The sequence below is a fragment of the Bubalus kerabau genome, chromosome 1 (assembly GCF_029407905.1).
Source record: "Bubalus kerabau isolate K-KA32 ecotype Philippines breed swamp buffalo chromosome 1, PCC_UOA_SB_1v2, whole genome shotgun sequence".
Classification (NCBI taxonomy): Eukaryota; Metazoa; Chordata; class Mammalia; order Artiodactyla; family Bovidae; genus Bubalus; species Bubalus kerabau.
Window position 1 is genome coordinate 246,149,098 of NC_073624.1, and position 24,209 is coordinate 246,173,306.

Genomic DNA, 24,209 nt, shown 5'->3' on the forward strand with positions numbered 1-24,209 from the left:
AAAATTATTAAATTACATTGTTTATATTTTACCAATATAAAGACCAAATATTAATTTTAACATAGTTTATAAACTTGTAAATTATTAAAAATAATTAAAGCATTTTTTTTTGGTCTAAGTGTCTTATTTACTGATAGAATCAACATAGAGTTTTAGATTAGGTGCTCAATAAATATTTGAATTATTTAATGTATTATAAGGGGAAATCCCTGGTGGCTTAGAGGGTAAAGCATCTGCCTGCAATGCAGGAGACCTGGGTTCAATCTGAGACCCAAGTTTGATCCCTGGGTCGGGAAGATCCCCTGGAGAAGGAAATGGCAACCCACTCCAGTACTCTTGCCTGAAAAATCCTATAGATGGAGGAGCCTGTTTTATACATATCATTTTAATTGACTTAAAAAACTTGGGGACATAGAACAGATTTTAAACATGCTCTGATATGTTAACAGTATTGGACAAAGTGATCTTTATTAAAATATATGGTAAATAAGGAAAAAAAATGACCTTTTTTCCTTGTTACCCTTCTTATTCTTACTCTGATGCCTGATATTAAAATTTAAAAATATGCATTTTTAACAAGACCCCTACATAACTCATATGCACAATTGAGTTTAAGAATTATTGCCTTTCAATGATTTGCAGTTAATACTACTTAATATTTGTGATTTAAAATGTATTTTTCAGATTGAATTGAAATCTATTCAGAGTTTATAAAGGACTCTTAAAAGTCAACAAAATTTTACAGATGGTTAATAATGTTCAATATCCTCTCATGTGCTTATTGCCACTTGTATATCTTTTTCAGAGAAATTTTTCTTCAAATTATTTGCCCATTTTAATTGGATTATTTTTATTGTTGATTTGCCAGAATAATTTATATATTCTAGACACAAGTCCTTTATCAGATTTGCAAACATATTTGTAAATATATTCTTCCATTCTCTGAGTTGTCTTTTCACTTTAATGCTATCCTTTCAAGTACATTTATTAAAAAATTATGTTCAAATTTTCAGCTTTTTTAATTTGGTTGCTTGTACTTTTAGTATAATATCTAAGAAACCATTACCCACTTCAATGTGACAAAGATTTAAATTTATGCTTTTTTCTAATAAGTTGTAGTTTCAGTTCTTATATTTAATGTATTTAATTTATGTGTATTATTTTTGTATACTAAGTGGTAGTCCAAATAAGTGGTAACCCAAGTTCATTACTTTGTATATGTATGTCCACTTGCTGCAGCACCATTGTTGAAGGCTATACTTCCCACATTGAGTGCTTTTGGCACCTTGAAAATGAAATGTGAAGGTGTATTTCTGGACTCAATCCTATTTGATTGATAATTATCTCCTTGGGCTAGTACTGTCAAACATTCTTGATTATTATAATATTGTGGTCAATTTTGCAATGGGAATTGAGAGTACTCCAATTTAGTTCTTTTTCATGATTCTTTCGACTGTTCTGGGTCCCCTGTATTTCCATATCAATTTTGGGGTCAGATTGTGAATTTATGAAAAACAAAAGGCAACTGTAGTTTTGATAAAGATTACATTGAACCAGTAAGTAAATTTGGGGATTTGTTGTTATCATAAAAACATTAAATTTTAAATCCATGAACGCAGGATTTTTCTACATATTGATGTACTTTTAGTTTCTATGATATTAGTTTGCAGTCTTACACTTCTATTATATTTATTTCTATTTATTTTACTTTTTAGTTCTATTGTACATGTAATTGCTCCTTTGCTTTAATTTCTTAATTATTATTAGTGTTTAGAAATATAAGTAAGAGTCAGACACGACTGAGTGACTTCACTTTCACCATCTTTCAACCTTGCTGAACTCTTTTATTAGGTCTAAAATGCATTGTTGGTATACTTTTTAGAATATTCTATGTGAAAATCTATGTCATCTGGAGATAGAGATAGTTTACTTCTTACTTTCTTATATAGACAAGTTGTATCTCCTTTTCTTACTAATCATCCTTGCTAGAACTTCCAGCACAATATTTATAGTGCTAATCTTAAATGGAAAGTTGTCATAATCATGTATGTTAGCTGTAGATTTGTGTGCATGCTCTTTACCAGATTGAGAACTTTCCTTTTTACTCCAAGTTTGTTGAGAGTTTTAAACTTGAGAGTGTTAGATGCTCATTTTGGATCTATTGAGATTACGTGTGATTTCTGTCCTTATTCTATTAATACTATGTATTGTATTGATTGATTTTCATATGTAGAAACAATCTTCAATTCCTAAGATAAATTCCATTTGGTCATAATACATTCTGAATTTTGTCTGCTGGTATTTAGTTGAGCATATATAGGGGATATTGAACTGTACTTTTTTCCTCTTGATATCTGTCTGATTTTGATATCATATTTGCCACATAAAATAGGTAGAGAATAGTTTCCTTCTCTATTTTCTTTTAATAGTTTGTGAAAAATTGGTGATAAATCTTTAAATATTTAATAGAATTTGCAGTGAAGCCATAGGATCCTAGACTCCCTTTGTTAATGTTGCTTAGGCACTAAGTCGTGTCTGACTCTTCTGTGACCACAAGGACTGTAGCCCGCCAGGCTCCTCTGTTCATGAAATTCCCCAGGCAAGAACATTGGAGTGGGTAGCTATTCTCTTCTCGAGGGGATCTTCCAAACCAAGCATTGTACCTGCATCTGCTGCTTCACAGGTGGATTCTTTACCACTGAGCCATCGGGAAGCCCAGACTTCCTTTAGGAATTTAATTACCAGTTCAGTATCTGTTCTTCTTATAGGCCCTTTCAGATTTCTTGTTTCTTTCTGAGTCAGTTTTGGAAATTTGTATATTTTTCAGGAATTTGTACATTTTATGTAGATTTTCTAATTTGTTGGCATAGTTCATGTAACTAATACCCTACATGATGTCTCCCTCTATGAGCCATATCGGGTAGGGCCACCCAAGATGGACAGGTCATGGTGGAGAGTTCTGACAAAAGATGGTCCACTCTAGAAAGGAATGGCAGACCACTTCAGTATTCTTGCCTTAAGAACCCCATGAATAGTACAAAAAGGCAAAAAGATATTGCACTGAAGATGAACTCCCCAGGTCAGTAAGTACACAAGATGCTACTGGAGAAGAATGGAGAAATAGCTCCAGAAAAAATGAAGAGGCTGAGCCAAAGCAAAAACAACAGCCACTGGTGATGAAAGTAAAGTCCAATGCTTTAAAGAACAGAATTGCATAGGAACCTGGAATGTTAAGTCCATGAATGAAGTTAAATCGGAAGTGGTCAAACAGGAGATGGCAAGAGTGAACATTGACATTTTAGGAATTAGTGAATTTAATTCAGATGACCATTACATCTACTATTGTGGGAAAGAATTCCATAGAAGAAATGGAGTACTGCTCATAGTCAACAAAATAGACTAAAATGCAGTACATGGGTGTAATCTCAAAAATTACAGAATGATCTCTGTTCATTTCCAAGGCAAACCATTCAATATCACAGTAATCCAAGTCTATGTCCCAACCACTAATGCCAAAGAAGCTAAAGTTGAATCATTCTGTGAAGAGCTACAAGAACTTACAGAACTAACACCCAAAAAAGATGTCCTTTTCATCACATGGGACTGGAATGAAAAAGTTGGAAGTCAGAGATACCTGGAGTAACAGGCAAGTTTCGCCTTAGAGTTCAAAATGAAGCAAGGCAAAGATTAACAGAGTTTGGTTAAGAGAACACACTGGTCATAGCAAACACCCTCTTCCAACAACACAAGAGATGCCTTTATACATGGGTATCACTAGATGGTCAATGCCAAAATCAAATTGAATATATTCTTTGCAGCCAAGATGGAGAAGCTCTATAGCGTCACCAAAAACAAGATCAAGAGCTGACTGTGGCTCAAATAATAAACTCCTTATTGCTAAATTCAGACTTAAATTGAAGAAAGTAGGGAAAACCACCAGACCAGTCAGGTATGACCTAAATCAAATCCCTTACAATTATACAGTGGAAGTGACAAATAGATTCAAGGGATTAGATCTGATAGAGTGCCTGAAGAAATATGTATGCACAGAGGTTCATGACATTGTACAGCAGGCAGTGTTCAAAATCATCCTCAAGATAAAGAAATACAAGAAGACAAAATGGTTGTCTGAGGAGGCCTTACAAAGAGCTGAGAAAATAAAAGTGAAAGGCAAAGGAGGAAAGAAATGATATTTCCATCTGAATGCAGAATTCCAAAGAATAGCAAGGAGAGATAAGAAAGCCTTCCTAAGAGATCAATGTAAAGAAATAGAGGAAAACAATAGAATGGAAAAGACTAAGGATCTCTTCAAGAAAATTAGAGATACTAAGGGAACATTTCATGCCAAGATGGGCACAATAAAGGACAGAAATAATATGGACTTAGCAGAAGCAGATTATATTAAGATGAGGTGGCAGTAATACACAGAAAAACTATACAAAACAGGATGTTCCTGACCCAGATAACCACGATGGTATGATCACACCTAGAGCCAGACTTCCTGGAGTGTGAAGTCAAATGTGCCTTAGGAAGCATCTCTCTGAAAAAAGCTAGTGGAGGTGATAGAATTCCAGTTGAACTATTTCAAATCCTAAAAGATGATGCTGTGAAAGTGCTGAACTCAATATGTCAACAACAAATTTGGAAAACTTACCAGTGGCCACTAGACTGGAAAAGATAAGTTTTCATTCCAGTTTCAAAGAAAGGCAATGCCAAAGAAAGTCAAACTACTGCACAATGGTGCTCATCTCACATGCTAGGGAAGTAATGTAAAAATTATCTGAGGTAGGATTCAACAGAATGAGAACTGAGAACTTCCAGATGTTCAAGCTGGATTTAGAAAAAGGAGAGGAACCAGAGATCAAATTGCCAGCATCCGTTGGATCATCAAAAAAGAAAGAGAATTCCAGAAAAACATCTACTTCTCTTTTATTGACTATCTTTTTAAAGCCTTTGACTATTGGATCATAAAAACTGTGAAAAATTCTTCAAGAGATAGGAATACCAGACCACCTTACCTGCCTCCTGAGAAATCTGTATACAGGTCAAGAAAGCAACAGTTAGAACCAGACAAGGAACAAGGGACTAGTTCAAATAGGGAAAGGAGTATGTTAAGGCTATATATTGTCATCCTGCTTATTTAAGTTATTTATAGAATGTACCATGCAAAATGCCTGCCTGGATGAAACACAAGATGGAATCAAGATTGCTGGGAGATATATCAGTAACCTAGATATGCAGATGACACCACCATTATGGCAGAAAGTGAAGAGGAACTAAAGAGCCTCTTGGTGAAAGTGAAAGAGGAGAGAGAAAATGTAGGCTTAAAACTCAATATTCAAAAAACGAAGTTCATGACATCTGGTCCCATCATTGCATGTCAAATACATGGGGAAACAAGGGAAATACTGACACACTGTTTTTCTTCGGCTCCAAAATTACTGACGATGGTGACAGCAACCATGAAATTAAAAGATGCTTGCTCCTTGGAAGAAAACCTATGACCAAACTAGATAGCATATTAAAAAGCAGAGACATTACTTTGCCATAAAGTTCCAACTAGTCAAAGCTATGGTTTTTCCCATAGTCATGTATGGATGTGCAAACTGGACCATAATGAAAGCTGAGCACTGAAGAATTGATGCGTTTGAACTGTGTGAGGTTTTGAAGACACTAAGGCAATGGCACCCTATTCCAGTACTTTTGCCTGGAAAATCCCATGGATGGAAGAGCCTGGTAGGCTGCAGTCCATGGGGTCACTAAGAGTCGGACACGACTGAATGTCTTCACTTTCACTTTTCACTTTCATGCCTTGGAGAAGGAAATGGCAACCCACTCCAGTGTTCTTGCCTTGAGAATCCCAGGGATGGGGGAGCCTGGTGGGCTGCCGTCTATGGGGTCACACAGAGTCGGACACGACTGAAACAACTTAGCAGCAGCAGCAGCAGCATAGAGTCCCTTGGACTGCAAGTAAATCCAACCAGTCCATCCTAAAGGAAATCACTCCTGAATATTCATTGTAAGCATTGATGTTGAAACTGAAGCTCTAATACTTTGGCCACCTGATACAGAAAAGACCTTTCACTGGAAAAGACCCTGATGTTGGGAAAGATTGAAGGCAGGAAGGGAAGGAGATGACAGTGTATTAGATGGTTGGATGGCATCACTGACTCAATGGACAGGAGTTTGAGTTAGTTCCAGGAGCTGGTGATGGATATGGAAGCCTGGCGTTCAGCCGTCCATGAGCAAAGAGTAAGACTCACTGAGCGATTGACCTGAACTGAACTGAATAGCCTATATTTTAAAATCTGTAAAATTGATTATTTCTATTTTATTTCTGGTTATAAGAAGTTGTCTTTTCCTTTTATTTTTTTTCTTAATTTTGATGTAGCTAATGGTTTGTAAATATTCTTGATCCTTTCAAAGACATTTGTTTCTGTTTATTTTCTCTGTTGCTTTTCTATATCCATTTTCATTTGTATCTCGTAAAAATCATTCTTTTCTTCTCAGTTCAGTTTAGTCACTCACTCATGTCCGACTCTTTGCGACCCCATGAATCGCAGCATGCCAGGCCTCCCTGTCCATCACCAACTCCCAGAGTTCACTCAGACTCACGTCCATCGAGTCAGTGATACCATCCAGCTTCTCATCCTCTGTCGTCCCCTTCTCCTCCTGCCCCCAATCCCTCCCAGCATCAAGGTCTTTTCCAGTGAGTCAACTCTTCACATGAGATGGCCAAAGTACTGGAGTTTCAGCTTTAGCATCATTCCTTCCAAAGAAATCCCAGGGCTGATCTCCTCCAGAATGGACTGGTTGGATCTCCTTGCAGTCCAAGGGACTCTCAAGAGTCTTCTCCAACACTACAGTTCAAAAGCATCAATTCTTCGGCGCTCAGCCCTCTTCACAGTCCAACTCTCACATCCATACATGACCACTGGAAAAACCATAGCCTTGACTAGACGAAACTTTGTTGGCAAAGTAATGTCTCTGCTTTTGAATATGCTATCTAGGTTGGTCATAACTTTTCTTCCAAGGAGTAAGCGTCTTTTAATTTCATGGCTGCAGTCACCATCTGCAGTGATTTTGGAGCCCCAAAAAATAAAGTCTGACACTGTTTCCCCATCTATTTCCCATGAAGTGGTGGGACCGGATGCCATGATCTTCGTTTTCTGAATGTTGAGTTTTAAGCCAACATTTTCACTCTCCACTTTCACTTTCATCAAGAGGCTTTTTAGTTCCTCTTCACTCTCTGCCATAAGGGTGGTGTCATCTGCATATCTGAAGTTATTGATATTTCTCCCAGCAATCTTGATTCCAGCTTGTGTTTCTTCCAGTCCAGCGTTTCTCATGATGTACTCTGCATATAAGTTAAATAAGCAGGGTGACAATATACAGCCTTGACGTACTCCTTTTCCTATTTGGAACCAGTCTGTTGTTCCATGTCCAGTTCTAACTGTTGCTTCCTGACCTGCATACAGGTTTCTCAAGAGTCAGATCAAGTGGTCTGGTATTCCCATCTCTTTCAGAATTTTCCACAGTTTATTGTGATACACACAGTCCAAGGCTTTGGCATAATCAATAAAGCAGAAATAGATGTTTTTCTGGAACTCTCTTGCTTTTTCCATGATCCAGCGGATGTTGGCAGTTTGATCTCTGGTTCCTCCACCTTTTCTAAAACCCGCTTGAACATCAGGAAGTTCACGGCTCTTTAGTTCTTCTTCTCCTTCTGCCATAAGGGTGGTATTGTAGTCATAAGGGTTGTGTCAGGTCTACAAAGTTTTGTTTAATGGCCTAGCATATAGTCTATTATGGAATGTGTTTCATGCACTTGAGAAAAACGTATATTTAGCTGTTGTTGGGCACAGTGTTCTTAGTTGCCTATTAGGTTTTTTCAAACCTTTTATTCCATTCTGATTTTAGATGTAGTTATTTAACCCATTATTTAAAGTGGAATATTAAACTATCTATCTCTATTTATATCTTTATATCTGTATCTGTCTTTATTTAGTTTTGTCAGTTTTTGCTTCATGCTTAGGGTCTCTATTATTAGTTTCATTTAAATTTTTAAGTGCTATATCTTCCTAAATGATTGGCTATTTTACCCATATAAAATGTCCTTATCTGTCTCTAGAAACAATTTTGTCTTAAAGTACTTTTTAAATATATATTCTTGTGGCCATTTGAAGTCTTTGGTTACTATTTACATGGTATGTCTCTTTTCAACATTTTGCTTTCTACCTATTTGGTTTTTTAAGCATTTAATTTAACGTATGTTTCTTGTAGACAAAATATAGTTAGAACTTAAATTCTTCAAATATCTGCATTTCATTTTAGGTTTTAGTTAAATTCATTAAATGTGATTGTTTTTAAGTTATGCTCTACCTCTGCCATTTTGCTATTTTTTGTATATATCCTATGTCCCAGTCCATGGGGTCTCAAAGAACTGGACACAACTGAGCAACTGAACAAATAGAATATAATGGGTATATTTTAAATTGAAAAACTAATACAGTTATGTAAAGTTTAAAAATAAAATAAAATTTAAAAAAAAAAAGAGAAAAAAAAAGAAAAAATAAATAAATAAAAAACTCAAAAAAAAAAAAAAAAGAAGGTTAAAATAGACTTAGGGGTGAATTTGAAATATAGCATCACTTATTTCCACACTTTTAGAGAACAGCAGCACACTATATCTCTCAAAATTAATATTCATTATAACCTAGTATATTATCATGTTAAATAATGTTTAACAGTATAATGATAAAAGTATTCATCATTTAGCATAGCACAATAGAAGCCATTTTAGAACTACAAAAAAAATTATCTTCCAAAGCAAGTAGATCCTCTAAACTGGAATGAAGTTCCAAACCAGTTACTTTGGTTTCATAGATATGAAACATATCTTAATTTTGTCTTTGTGATTTAAACTCCTTAGTTTTAAGGAAGTTTATTTTCATACTTGTTGTTATCAGCATCAAATCAATATGCTATGACATGTTTTAATTTCAAATTATACATAGAATGTTTCCTACATTTTCTTTCATTGTTGACAGAATTATATATATATATAAACTTAATCTAAAACTACTGTAATAGTGTAGTATGTATAATGCATGAAAAGACAATTCAAGCATCATTGTAACTATAATGATAACATTCCACACATAAGATATGCATTTATACACATGTATAATCTTATAACTATTTACTCTAACACTACTTGGTGTGTCATTCATAGCTCTTACCTTGGTTTTAAGAATAGAAATTAACTTTACTTTTCTTAAAATTATTGAAAGTGTATCTAGAAATTCAATGACTTGAAAAGAGTCCAGAATCTGGGGGAAACAGAAATGAACAGAAACAGGCAGATCTGGAGAGCTAAAAGTGTAGGAGCTAGAAAAAGAAAAATATTCTCATGAAGGAAGGAAGGTTAACAGGTAGATAGGAAGGATAAAAAATAAGGAAATTTATAAATGCAAATTTTTTCCTATAAAAAAGTAACTTCTACTTGACTTTCAGAACTTCTCTTCTGTCTGCTGTGTTTAAAATAATCCCTATGCCAAAGGAGCATATTTTCAGGTGACAATTCTGCTCCATTTCACCTGAAAGGGTATTGATATAGAAAATTAGATATTAAGTTACTCATATACTTTTAGAAAAATAATTTTTCTATTAAACTACTGCTGTGAAATTACTGTTGTCTTTTAGTAGTGCTTAGAAAATTTTGTATTGAAATAGAACATTTGATTTTCTATTAACCCTACTGAAAAATCTTTGAATCTAGTTTAGAAACCCATTTCCCAAGTGATGTTTTAATAGAATTTTAGAAGGATTCAAGTTGTTTCTTCTGGTCATGTGTTCTTTTTGTTTTTGATTTTTTAACTCTGACATTCCACTTAAAATTAATTCATTCAACAGATATTTACTAAAGGAACTAACTCTGTACCCAGCAATGGCATAGGAATAGAATCTGATAAGTTCCTAGTACCAAGAGACCATTGTTAAAAAAAAAAAAAAAAAAAAAAAATCCTCATATGGTCTCCATACATAAGTATTTAAAGTTCTCATCATGGGGTTTTAATATCAAAATTAGGATACTTTACTGAAGGGAGAGTTGGAGACTTTGTTTCCTCTAGGTTTCTGAGCCTTCTTTTGGGACTAGTTATCTGTCTTTGAGCAGTACTCCTAACAACCCATTTCAGATCTGTCTCCACAGGTTTTTTACATGTTGAGGAGTCTTTGTATGTCTAACTCAAAGCACCTACCCTGTGGAAGTTTTGGTTCCTGAAAGCAGCCACTCAGAAAAAAAAAACAAAAAAAAAAAACCAAAACTTTAAGTGATCTAAGAATTTTGAAGTTGTAGAACATGAAATAATGTCCATGAGAAGAGACTTGCTGTATACAATTTGGTATATTTATATGATGACACAGTCTCAAAATAATATGTTAAATTGAAAATGAAAGTTATAAGATGATTCATAGGCTATTAAATAAATAATAATATATGTATATATTAATATGTGTGTGTAAAATGTAAGTAAAAGGATGAACAACAAATTTGTAATTTGTGATTAGAAGAAAGGGTTACTTTTAATACTTTTTTATTTGAGTGTAACTGCCTTATAATGTTGTGTTCTTGCTGTACAATGAAGCTTATCAGCCATATGTATAGATATATCACCTCCCTCGTGAGCCCTTCTCCCAACACCCTCCCCAACCTCATCCCTCTAGGTCACCAGAGAGCACCTAGCTGAGCTCCTTGTGCAATACAGCAGGTTCCCACTAGCTATCTATTTAACAAGTGCATGCTGAGTCTCTTCAGCTGTGTCCAACTCTTTGCGACCCTATGGACTGTAGCTCACCAGACTCCCCTGTTCATGAGGTTCTCCAGGCAAGAATACTGGAGTGGGTTGCCATTTCCTACTCCAGAGAATCCAGATCCAGAGAATCAAACCCACATCTCTTATGTCTTTTGCATTGGCAGGCAAGTTCTTTATCACCAGTGCCACCTGGGAAGCCCATTTTACACATAGCAGCGTTTGTGTGTCAATTGCAAACTCTCAATCCATACCCTGCTTTCCCCTCCCCATGACCTGTGTGGTTTGATTGCAGGATTGTGAAAGGGGCTGCTCGGGATCAAGACACAGTCATTTTTTAACTTCTTAATTCTTCATTTCTACATCTTTTAATCTAAGAAAAGAATCAACAGGTCAGGCAGGGTATCATATGCATTCAGTAGAGCATAAATCAGGAGTCAGATTAAACTACCTGGTGATCTCATTCCCATAATTAGGTTCTTCCAGGGTTAGAGGGAAACAGGAATGAGCAAGTGGGAAAGGGGCAAAAGAGCTGCTTACAAATCTGCACTGTCAAACATCATCCCATTTCTATGAGATTAGGGGTGAAAGTCCCTCTTTTGTAACTTCTTCATGATGACATAGGGCACTGTATTATTTGAGTGGAAAATGTTGGCATTGGTCTCTAGCAACTCTTTGCTGACAATTTGAGTTACCTGCTTACGCATATGGCAGAGAAAGCTATAATTATTTTGATGCCCACAAAGATACAGATTATTGTGAGCAATAATGTTAATATTGTGTGGAAATTCTCCTGAGGCCTGTTCTTAAAATTGTGCTAGCCATAGATTCAGTATCGGTCAAGATGGTGAAGCTGATGACATGGATACAGTCTGGTCATCACATTGCTAGTTCATTTCCTCTGGTGGCAGATCTTTAAAGCAACTTGGAAATGGGCATCAGACACTGAAAGATGCTGTAACTCTGTTGTCCTGATCATTAACTGCTTGGGCCTGCTCTTTTGTGACTCTGGGAGGCCTGAGAGACTTCAGTTTTTCCAGAAACAAGAGGCAGAGGGCAGGGAGGGGCCTTTTTTACTTTGGTGAAGGGTTGGCCCACAGGGTTCTGCTCAGTCAATTGTGTATATATGTACGTATGTATATATGCATAATGAAGTGAAGATCTTGAGAATTTCCTGGAGACATTTGCCAACCTATATGAGGCGGCAAAGAGGTTGAGCTGACCTTTTGGAAAACTTGCAAGCATAGATGGACAAAATTGGAAAACAGGGTCAATTTGTGTTATCATTGCGAGGGCTGTATATTCATGACATTTTGAAACTTTGGAACATCTCAAACTGTTAACAGAAATTAGAGTAATTCTAGATTTCTAATTCTTGTAAGTAGCTGGGGAAAACAAGCAAAACAGCATCCAGGGAAAGAATCATCTTTGATTAAAGGTAGCACTGTTTTTGACCTTAAAACATTTCTAGAAATGACATTTTGAATATAATATCCACCACATCATCACAGATAACAAGGAACAGGAAAACAAAACTATATTTATTCTTTGGATTGCCACTAAATATCACTAATCTATGTAACCACTTTAAGAAGTTAGAATACAAGAAATATAAAGCCAATGGGAAAGAAAAGGATAGAAATAATAAAGGTATAAGTAAAAATTAGTAGAATGAATAAAACTATAGTAATTGGAAGAAGTCTATAAAAGTGTATATATGTGTGTCTGTATGTGTGTGTGTGTGTGTGTGTGTGTGTATTTAAACAAAAGCACACAACATGAAAATTGTGAGTTTAAGGTCTTACTGAAGACTATAGTCTGGGGGACATCCACTTAGTAACTTTGAGTACACTGCTCCAAAGATGGAGGAGATAGTATGTATACGAGTTTTTGTTTTTGTTTTTTTTTTTGGTTAGGAAATATATATAGGCAAGCATATGCCTTGGTAAAAGATTACTGTGTATCACAAAGAACAAATATGTTAAGTTAATTATTTTAGTGCTTTACTATATATGGGAATATGGAAGAAACTGGGGTCATTGAAATTCCTTCTGAGATATACATCTAACTCTAGAGGCCTGTTTATCCAAAGCATAGATTGTCTGATCCTGTTTTTTGTTTGTTTATTTCATTCTGAATTCGTTTCAAGGTGCATTATTGATGGTTAAATGCAGTGGGTTGCAACTTAACCCTGGTATAACTGAATGATGAGTCTTGCTGTGTTCTTTTTCTATTCATATATCATATATATAATGTGTGTATATATATATGCAGTAGAAAGAGAAAAACCACAAGTATTTTTAATAAATGTGATAAATCCTTGGTGTGAGTGAACAAAACAAAGAAAACAAGACAAAAATAACTAATACTAGAAATGAAAAAAATTACTAAATATCTACTTAGGGTAAACATTATAAATATAAAAGAAAGTTATAAATGAACTTTATGCCAAGAATGAAAATTTGAATTTATAGGAATGTACAGTAAAATGGTCACAAGAAGAAATGACTAATCTGAATATTGTATACTTACTAAATAAATTGAACGAGTAATTAAATGGCCAAAAATTTCCAATTCAGTTGCCTTCACTAGCAATTTCTAACAGATGTGCATGAAATTTTTAAAATACTGATTTTACATAAACTACTCCACAAAACAGAAACAAAAAAAGGATATTTGTTTCTGCATTTTTTCAGGCTGGCAAAACTTTGGCACTAAAACCTAACAAGGAGTGGTTAAGAAAGCACTATTGTTAGGTAATCTTAGTCATAGTCACAAATTTAAATCTCTTAAGTAAATTGAGAAAGACATATCTGTAAACAAACAAATAAAAACTGTGATCACTTGGTGCTTATTTCAGATAGTCATGGTTCATTTATCTTTTTAACAATTAACTATAATTTGCAACATTACAAAACAACTCATTATCTAAAGAGTTTTATCATTAAAAAAATTAAATTCATAATCTATTTGTAATAATAGTAAAAAACAGCAAAGTAGGAAAAGAAAGGAACTTTTTTAATCCTTTAAAAATAACAAAAGTATCTTATAACACTCCACTGAAGACAGCAAATTTAAAATACTTAATCGCCCAAAAGAACATTAAAATCTTTACTTTCAAGTACAGGCTCAAGATGTGGGTTCTCAGTATCACCAATGCTGTTTAATTTCATTCTGGAAGTCTTAGAACAAACAGGCTGGAAAAAGATATAAAACCTAAAGGAACTAAAGAGAAGATGCCAGCTTTCATTGAAGTGGGTGATATGGATATGTGTTAGGAAATCGTTGGAAGAAAAGTTATGACCAACCTAGATAGCATATTCAAAAGCAGAGACATTACTTTGCCAACAAAGGTCCATCTAGTCAAGGCTATGGTTTTTCCTGTGGTCATGTATGGATATGAGAGTTGGACTGTGAAGAGGGCTGAACGCTGAAGAATTGATGCTTTTGAACTGTGGTGTTGGAGAAGACTCTTGAGAGTCCCTTGGACTGCAAGGAGATCCAACCAGTCCATTCTGAAGGAGATCAGCCCTGGGATTTCTTTGGAAGAAATGATGCTAAAGCTGAAACTCCAGTACTTTGGCCACCTCATGCGAAGAGTTGACTCATTGGAAAAGACTCTGATGCTGGGAGGGATTGGGGGCAGGAGGAGAAGGGGATGACAGAGGATGAGATGGCTGGATGGCATCACCAACTCGATGGACGTGAGTCTGAGTGAACTCAGGGAGTTGGTGATGGACAGGGAGGCCTGGCGTGCTGCGATTCATGGGGTCGCAAGGATTCGGACATGACTGAGCGACTGAACTTAACTGAACAAGCATATTATTAAAGTTAAAATACTTTAGCAAGCTTTCTTAATAAAATATTATATATTATATCCACAGCATACTCTATTGTAGTTAGAATTAATTAATTATAGTTCCGTGCAATATAGAAATGAATCATAAAAAACTATAGAGTTGAAAACACAGTTAAACAACATTTGAAGTATGCATAACCAGCTAGTAAAACTGTAAAAGAGGAATTAAGATAAAAGTGAAAGTAGATTTAAAGGTTCAATTGGGAAGAGGTGTAATAGGGAAGATAAGGCACTTCTGGACCGCAGGCATCTTTACTGTGATAATTACATGGCCAATCTCTTTATAATTGTGTGCTAAGCTAATCATTTATATTTTATAAACTTTCTTCTATTGTATTATTTTACAAAATAAAGTCTAAAAAGTAACTTGGACTCAGGGATAAGTTTGGAAAGGTTATATATAATATGTAGGTGGACAGAAATCATAAAGTCAGCTCCATTTCACAATCAAAGACTACTTGATAGGTTAACTGTATAAAGGGTATTTTGCCAATAGTTGTCTTAATTTAAGAACATATATATATATACACATATATACACACACTCATATTTATTATATGTATGTATACATAATCTTCTGCTGTAAGACCAAGTACCAAAGGGATACAAAATACAAGTATTTCAAAGCTTATTACTTTGATTTGAGATTTCATACCTCATATTTAGAAAATTTTTTTGGACAAACACATTTGCACCTTCTGGAAATATACCTTGAATTTAATCTGTGTCATCTGGGGAAAAGAAAGATAGACACTGAGGCATGATTTAGACTTAATTATATATATTTGCATGAATTCTTTAATTTTAAGAAACTACATTATCTTTCAAATAGAGTGTTTACTGCTAAATTGTGTTTTGGTTTTAAAAATGAATATGTTGAAAATAAGCTGTACTTAATATTCTAAAATAGTATTTCTATTAGATTTTTTAAACGAATTTATAAAACAATGGTGGCAGTAACTTTATTGATATTCCATTTTACAGTATGTTTTCATCTCCCAAACCATCATAAAAATAGATCAGTGTAACATTAATAAAATTACATTTTTGCTGAAAAACAGTAGGTACGGTTGTATTTTTGCCTGAATTTGAGAAGTGTATATACTATGGCTACAGTAGCTACCCAGGCTCTTTGTCTGTATTTAAAGAAGGATCAATATCCAATTCTTAGATGAGAGCATCTTCTTTTGAAGATGTGGCAGAGAATGTCAAACCTAATTAACTTGATCTATTATAAGTTTATCAAAAATATAATGGATGACAGCATCAAACTGTTTCATGATTACCCCTCACAGATGGCCAGTTTCATAAAAAGATCATATATGGCATAGTGCAGTCTTTTTCTATTTGAGGAGAAATAAACAAATCTATTGGAATTCATTATATTGCCATCACCTATAAAAAACAATATAGGGAGTTTTCTAAAATCTAAGTTCCCTAACAGAATATTATTTTCTTCCTTTAGATGTCATTTGGTAATAATTATTTTGAATCACGCATGTTTGCTACAATAGGAAGAACATCAAATGAAAGATATTTCTACAGTAATTTGCTTACAATGTTCTGAAAATCAAAACAAAAATTTCATTTATGGCATCTAATATTTTAACATGTTCAAGAATCATGTTAATGGCTTTTTTGTTTATTTCTAACGCAATTCACAACTCCCTTCTTTTGAAAATTAGGCTGTTCCACCACACAGAATGTTCCATTGGCTGGCACTGGTATAAAATAGCTTTATTCCAGATTAAGATAGAACTGTTATATAATTAGAATTTGATATTCAGAGATCATTTTGTAATTCTAAATTATAAAAATATTAAATATACAAAATACATTGTTGGCAGTCCTATGCGGTGAGGGTTTGCTAGATTGCCATGGATACAACTTAATATTTTCCTATGAATCAAGCAGGCCTACTGTTTCAGTTCACTTCAGTTCAGTTGATCAGTCATGTCCAACTCTTTGCGACCCCATGGACTGTAGCACTCCAGGCCTCCCTGTCCATCACCAACTCCCAGAGTTTTCTCAAACTCATGTCCATTGAGTGGGTGATGACCTCCAACCATCTCATCCTCTGTTGTCCCCTTCTCCTCCCACCTTCAATCTTTCCCAGCATCAGGATCTTTTCAAATGAGACAGATCTTCTCATCAGGTGGCCAAAGTATTGGAGTTTCAGCTTCAGCATCAATCCTTCCAATCAATATTCAGGACTGATTTCCTTTAGGATGGACTGGTTGGGATTCCTAGCAGTCCAAGGGACTCTCAGGAGTCTTCTCCAATACCACAGTTCAAAAGCATCAATTCTTCGGCACTCAGCTTTCTTCACAGGCCAACTCTCACATCCATATATGACCACTGGAAAAACCATAGCTTTGACTAGACGGACCTTTGTTGGCAAAGAAATGTCTCTGCCTTTTAATATGCTGTCTAGGTTGGTCATAACTTTCCTTCCAAGGAGTAAATGTCTTTTAATTTCATGGCTGCAGTCACCATCAGCAGTGATTTTGGACCCCCAAAGAATAAAGTCTGACACTGTTTCCAATGTTTCCCCATCTATTTCCCATGAAGTGATGGGACCAGATGCCATGATCTTAGTTTTCTGAATGTTGAGTTTTAAGCCAACTTTTTCACTCTCCCATTTCACTTTCAAGAGGCTCTTTAGTTCTTCTTCGCATTCTGCCATAAGGGTGGTGTCATCTGTGTATCTGAGGTTATTGATATTTCTCCTGGCAATCTTGATTCCAGCCTGTGCTTCCTCCAGCCCAGCATTTCTCATGATGTACTCTGCATATAAGTTAAATAAGCAGGATGACAATATACAGCCTTGACGTACTCCTTCCCCTATTTGGAACCAGTCTGTGGTTCCATGTCCAGTTCTAACTGTTGCTTCCTGACCTGCATACAGGTTTCTCAAGAGGCAGGTCAGTGGTCTGGTATTCCCATCTCTTTCAGAATTTTCCACAGTTTATTGTGATCCACACAGCCAAAGGCTTTGGCATAGTCAATAAAGCAGAAATAGATGTTTTTCTGGTTTTTCTTTTGCTTTTTCAACGATCCAGCGGATGTTAGCAATTTGATCTCTCGTCCCTCTGCCTTTTCTAAATCCAGCTTGAACATCTGGAAGTTCACAGTTCACATACTGTTGAAGTCTGGTTTGGGAAATGTTGGCCTACTATTTGTTCATACATAGTTAATATATATCCATCTGAACTGTTCTAATACATTTATAGAATACAGAGTTTGATTTCTAAAGCAAATTCTTAGGAGTCAGATGCTTCATTAGTTGAATTGTATTTCATTAATAAAAAACAAATCTTAGAAATAAAACTGATTAAGAGAAGTATGAGTTTTTATTATGTTCATCAAATTAAATGAACATCTGTGAGGGGAAGGCATACATAATTTAAACAAAAAGTAAAATTACATTTTTTGAGTTAACTTTGCACCTTAGGGGCTTCCCAGGTGGAGCTAGTGGTAAAGATCCCACCTGTCAAAGCAGGAGACTTAAGAGAGGTGGGTTTGATCCCTGGGACAGGAAGATTTCCTGGAGGATCCATGCCAAACAACTCTAGTATTCTTGCCTAGAGAATCTCATGAGCAGAGGGTCCTGGCGGGCTGTGGTCCATAGGGTTGCAAAGAGTGGGACACGACTGAAGCGACTTAGCACACATGCACGCATGCATACACCTTAGGGATATGATATCAACAAAAATGCCTTTACTTTAGATTGCTGTCTAATTATATGCCTTGTAGGAGTCAAAATTTAATCGTTTACATTTTTATGATGATTTAAACTAGGTTGCCACTAGGATTGCCACTAATCCCCCAAATATTTATTGAGTATATTTTATAGTTTGGGTGATTTTCTCTAGGTTTTAGAGATGAAGTTGTGAAGTCAGAGCAGTTACTTCTTTTCAGAGTTTATATTCTGATGGAGAGAGGAGAAAAAAGAATGAGATGACTTCAGATAGCAATAATCTCTATGATAAAATAAAATTATGTACAATGACTGTGCCTGCAGGTGTACTTACTTAGATATTGTGGTTAATAAAGTTCTTTTTGAGATATGACAATTACATGAGCTGAATTATGTTCTAGAAATTGACTATATCAAGGTCTAGAAAAAGAACTTTTCAGGCAGAATGAACAATGGGGGCAAGAGCCATAATGTAGTCATTATGAGAACAATTATAAGGCCAGTGTTGGTGAATCCTAAAAAGCAAGGTGGGGAAATGGTAAGATATATAGTGAAAAAGTAGACAAGGACTAGTTTACTAAAAGGGCCTTTTTTGTGACATGGCAACAACTTTGAATTATAGTCTCTATATAATAGGAAGGGAATATTATGATCTGAGTGACATTTCAAATGCATTTCAGTTTGGTATAGAGAATAAATTGCAGACACCAGTTATAGGTTATTACTCTGGTTTAGGCCAAATGTGTTTTCAATAGCTACAAATACTGCAATTGTTTAAAAATATCTTTGCCAGGGGCTGTTTATCTGGGGAAAAAATATCTTAGGAGAGAAATTGATTTGAATTTTTTTTTTCTTTTAGTTTCAGATGGTTTGAATGATATGTTTAATCTATGTTCTATGCAATCTTTTGACAATACTTTTCAGCTTTTTATAATAAAGTAAAAAAAAGCAATGATATATATATATATGAATATATGTATGTGTGGGTATATATATATATATATACACACACACACACAAATCTTGCTAACATTTTTTAGGAGATATAGTAGTTTATATAGTACAAGCTTCTTGTAGGATAAGCTAAAGGATTTTATGTTGGACTTTTGGAAAGAATAACAGGCTCTTCAAAGAACATAAAGACCAAAAATATTTCAAACACTCTGTTTTACTCAAATTATTTTCTATTGATCTTTCTCTTAGGTATGGAAAATTATTAATTTTTCTAACTCTTAAAAACCATCTTCAATTCTGTAATTGATTAGATTGAGCTCCTCAGATTTGTTTAAAGAAATGTTAGAAAAATTTTTGATAGACATCTTCAAAAAGAGGACCCCATCTCGACCTATGTTGAATCAGTTGAGCCTTTAATATGGTAACCTACATCACTGTACAGTTTTAAAAGAAAGAATACAAGCTGAACTTCTCATGCATATTTCCATATGGGACAGTTTTTGCTTCAAATAGTGCTATTCACCCCTATCCCACAGAACACCATTTGAGAAGGCGCACACACACACACACACATATATGACAAGTCAAAGTGATAGTCACTCAGTCATGTCCAGCTCTTTATGACCCCATGGCCTGTAGCCCGCCAGTCAAGAATATTGGAGTGGGTAGCCATTCCCTTTTCCAAGGACCTTTCCAATCCAGGGATTGAACCTGGATCTCCCACATTGCAAGCAGATTTAGTATAGTCTGAGCTACCAAGGAAGATATACATACATACATACCTATACACATATATACATAAACACACACACGCATATATACATATATGTATATAAATCATATATAGAAATATATGTATATATTCTTTTTTCTATAGCTGGCTTTATATGAATACTGTTTATAGTTGCTTGAAATATAGGTTCAGTCTTGCTGCACGATAGGTGGTTGTTAAGGCCACCTCTCTTTTTTTAGGGAAACCTTGATTATTTTAATAACCATTTCTTTACTGTTTGTTGTGCTAGTTTGTCTTATTACATTATTTGATTTCTGTCATGATCTTACATGGTTTTCGTATTATTCTGGAAGATAAAATGTAAAAAGTTACCTAAAATTCAATAGCTAGCTCCATTTTCCATTCAACATTAAACGTTCTCTTTTATATTAATTAGGTATAGATAATAGCCCAAATGAATAATCAATGAGCAGTCAACCAATAAATTAGCAATTTTTAGTTATGGACTAGTTGAGATTGGTATTATTCTTGGGGTTATCTCATTGAAAGAAAAAATGTGTGATATAGTCTAGGAAATATGCTGGCAGATTATGAGAAGTCCAAATGTTTTACAAAATGCTGAACAAAATCATCTTGATTTTTTTTTAAAGTAGGGTTTATTCATCAATAAATGTATAAAAGCAAATAAACAAAAAGAAATACTTGTTCCTCACATTAATGTAGAACGTTTCCATTTCATAAACATTTATTTTCATCTTTCCAACAATAAAAGAGCTTAATGGTAATATTGTTACACTTTGATTTTTTTCTTTGACCTTTATTTAACATTTAATATTATTTTTAAAAATTGTAAGTAAACTATATCATGTTCTGTTGGACCTGCTTTATTTTTTTATAGTCACATTTTGAGCTTAGTGCTAAAACTTGTTTAAAGCTAATAAGCAGAGAAAAACACATAAGAAGAAAATAGAATAATCTTGGAAGCATAGTTTAACCAATCTCTTATGAAGAGAAGATCTCTTCATATTCTCTGCCTAGCCTTATTATTTCAGTCACTAGTATCGGACGCCCCTTCTCTGTGCCATGGCTTGTCTCTTTGTATTAGTATTCAGTGGCTCTCTTCTTCCTGAATACACCATTCAAAATTATGACATATTAATCACAGTCATTAGGGAAGGAAATGATCTATTACTGTAGGTCATCTAATACCCTCCAGAGGCCAGTCCTTGCTGTATTATCCTGTGCTTTTCACGGGTTATTTGAAATGATTCAAGAAAATGAAGATTTCCCCCATTTCCTTATTACGTGATCAGTTTCCCCATGGAATTCACTCTGCTTTGATACTCTAACCAGTTGCTAATAAGCAAACCATTTCTCGACACATGGAAAATTGCACAGACTTGTAATACCTCAGGCAGATTGTGCTCTTTAACACTATTATTAATATGTTAACAGGTGGAAATTTATTATCATCTGACTGCTTGGGGTGTGAAATGTCTTATACTCATTTAATTTTCAATTCTTTGTAGTTTATAGTTACACTTGATTAAAGGTGGTACTGTGAACACTTCAAGTTGTTTTAATTCAAGATAAAAATACTGTGAACTACATTCAGAAATGTATTAGATATTGATTCTCACATGGCCTTAGCCTCTGTCTAATATGAACCCAAATGCAAAAATTTTGAAACAGTATGGGAAAAATCAATTAACAACCAAACTCTAGCCAAAATTAGTAAAACAAATGCTTTGAAAGAGCTATGGAACAGTAATAGGAAAATACTAGAAAGCAACGTAAAATACTGATATATTAGGTTTCCAAATAGAGGTTTTGAGAAGATTGATGATGGGGACTATTCTTTTTAGGTTGTAGCTTATCTGTTGTTGTTCAGTCGCTAAGCGGTGTCCTACTCTTTGAGACCCCATGGACAGCAGCATGGCAGGCTTCCCTGCCCTTCACTATAATTTAGCTGTATTGCTCTATATTCTCAAGAAAAGTACATACTGGAGAAGAATGCTGACATTAGGGATGCTGTTGTAAAAGAAATATCAGTGTCATACATGTGCATGGTTTCTATTTTTAAGAATGCTTTTTCCACCTTTTTCGCAACGGGTTTGCCGCCAGGACACAGGTGTCGTGAAAACCACCGTTTACTAAGCCAAAATGGGAAAGGAGAAGACCCACATCAACATCGTTGTCATTGGGCACGTAGATTCAGGGAAGTCTACCACGACTGGCCATCTGATCTACAAATGTGGCGGGATCGACAAGAGAACAATTGAAAAGTTCGAGAAGGAGGCTGCCGAGATGGGAAAGGGCTCCTTCAAATATGCCTGGGTCTTGGACAAACTTAAAGCTGAACGTGAGCGTGGTATCACCATTGATATCTCCCTGTGGAAATTTGAGACCAGCAAGTACTATGTTACCATCATTGATGCCCCAGGACACAGAGACTTCATCAAAAACATGATTACAGGCACATCCCAGGCTGACTGTGCTGTCCTGATTGTTGCTGCTGGTGTTGGTGAATTTGAAGCCGGTATCTCCAAGAATGGGCAGACCCGTGAGCATGCCCTTCTGGCTTATACCCTGGGTGTGAAACAACTAATTGTTGGCGTTAACAAAATGGATTCCACTGAGCCACCCTATAGCCAGAAGAGATACGAAGAAATGGTTAAGGAAGTCAGCACCTACATTAAGAAAATTGGCTACAACCCCGACACAGTAGCATTTGTGCCAATTTCTGGCTGGAATGGTGACAACATGCTGGAGCCAAGTGCTAATATGCCATGGTTCAAGGGATGGAAAGTCACCCGTAAGGACGGCAATGCCAGTGGAACCACCCTGCTTGAAGCTCTGGATTGCATCCTGCCACCAACTCGCCCAACTGACAAACCCTTGCATTTGCCTCTCCAGGATGTCTATAAAATTGGTGGTATTGGTACTGTCCCTGTGGGTCGTGTGGAGACTGGTGTTCTCAAACCTGGCATGGTGGTCACCTTTGCTCCAGTCAATGTAACAACTGAAGTGAAGTCTGTAGAAATGCACCATGAAGCATTGAGTGAAGCCCTTCCTGGGGACAATGTGGGCTTCAATGTCAAGAACGTGTCTGTCAAAGATGTCCGTCGTGGCAATGTGGCTGGTGACAGCAAAAATGATCCACCCATGGAAGCTGCTGGCTTCACAGCTCAGGTGATTATTTTGAACCATCCAGGCCAAATCAGTGCTGGATATGCACCTGTGCTGGATTGTCACACAGCTCACATTGCTTGCAAGTTTGCTGAGCTGAAGGAGAAGATTGATCGTCGTTCTGGGAAAAAGCTGGAAGATGGCCCTAAATTCTTGAAATCTGGTGACGCTGCCATCGTTGATATGGTTCCTGGCAAGCCCATGTGTGTCGAGAGCTTCTCTGATTATCCTCCCCTGGGCCGTTTTGCTGTGCGTGACATGAGACAGACAGTCGCTGTGGGTGTCATCAAAGCAGTGGACAAGAAGGCAGCTGGAGCTGGCAAGGTCACCAAGTCTGCCCAGAAAGCTCAGAAGGCTAAATGAATATTATCCCCAATACCTGCCACCCCAGTCTTAATCAGTGGTGGAAGAACGGTCTCAGAACTGTTTGTCTCAATTGGCCATTTAAGTTTAATAGTAAAAGACTGGTTAATGATAACAATGCATCGTAAAACCTTCAGAAGGAAAGGAGAATGTTTTTGTGGACCATATGTTTTGTGTGTGGCAGTTTAAGTTATTAGTTTTTTAAAATCAGTACTTTTTAATGAAAACAACTTGACCAAAAATCTGTCACGGAATTTGAGACCCATTAAAAAAAGTTTAAAGAGAAAAAAAAAAAAAAAAAAGAATGCTTTTTCCTGATTTCTGGTGTGTTTTTTTTTTTTCTTTCTGATTTGTTCCTATAACTCAAAATGGAGTATGGCAATCAAATAGCAAATAGCAGTAGTACCTGGAAATAAACATGGAATTTTTATCCTAAGTAATATTAAGAGGAAGATTGTACTTACACAATAAAATATTATTTATCTTAAATATAAATAGAAAGTTGATACGGTACGTAGCCATTTAAGGGATGAATCTGTGATGATATTATCAGTTAATCTCATATATCCTTAATTAGGTTTCATAATGGGCCAGTTG

At 35.5% G+C, this 24,209-nt stretch overlaps 1 protein-coding gene across 1 annotated transcript; it reads left to right on the forward strand.

Annotated features, from left to right (window-relative positions):
- The first annotated feature begins 22,191 nt into the window (after window positions 1-22,191).
- LOC129637909 (elongation factor 1-alpha 1-like) lies at window positions 22,192-23,917 on the forward strand. Its single transcript, XM_055562229.1, has one exon. The coding sequence runs from the start codon at window positions 22,224-22,226 to the stop codon at window positions 23,610-23,612; it is 1,389 nt and encodes a 462-aa protein (XP_055418204.1). The 5' UTR covers window positions 22,192-22,223; the 3' UTR covers window positions 23,613-23,917.
- Window positions 23,918-24,209: the final 292 nt, after the last annotated feature.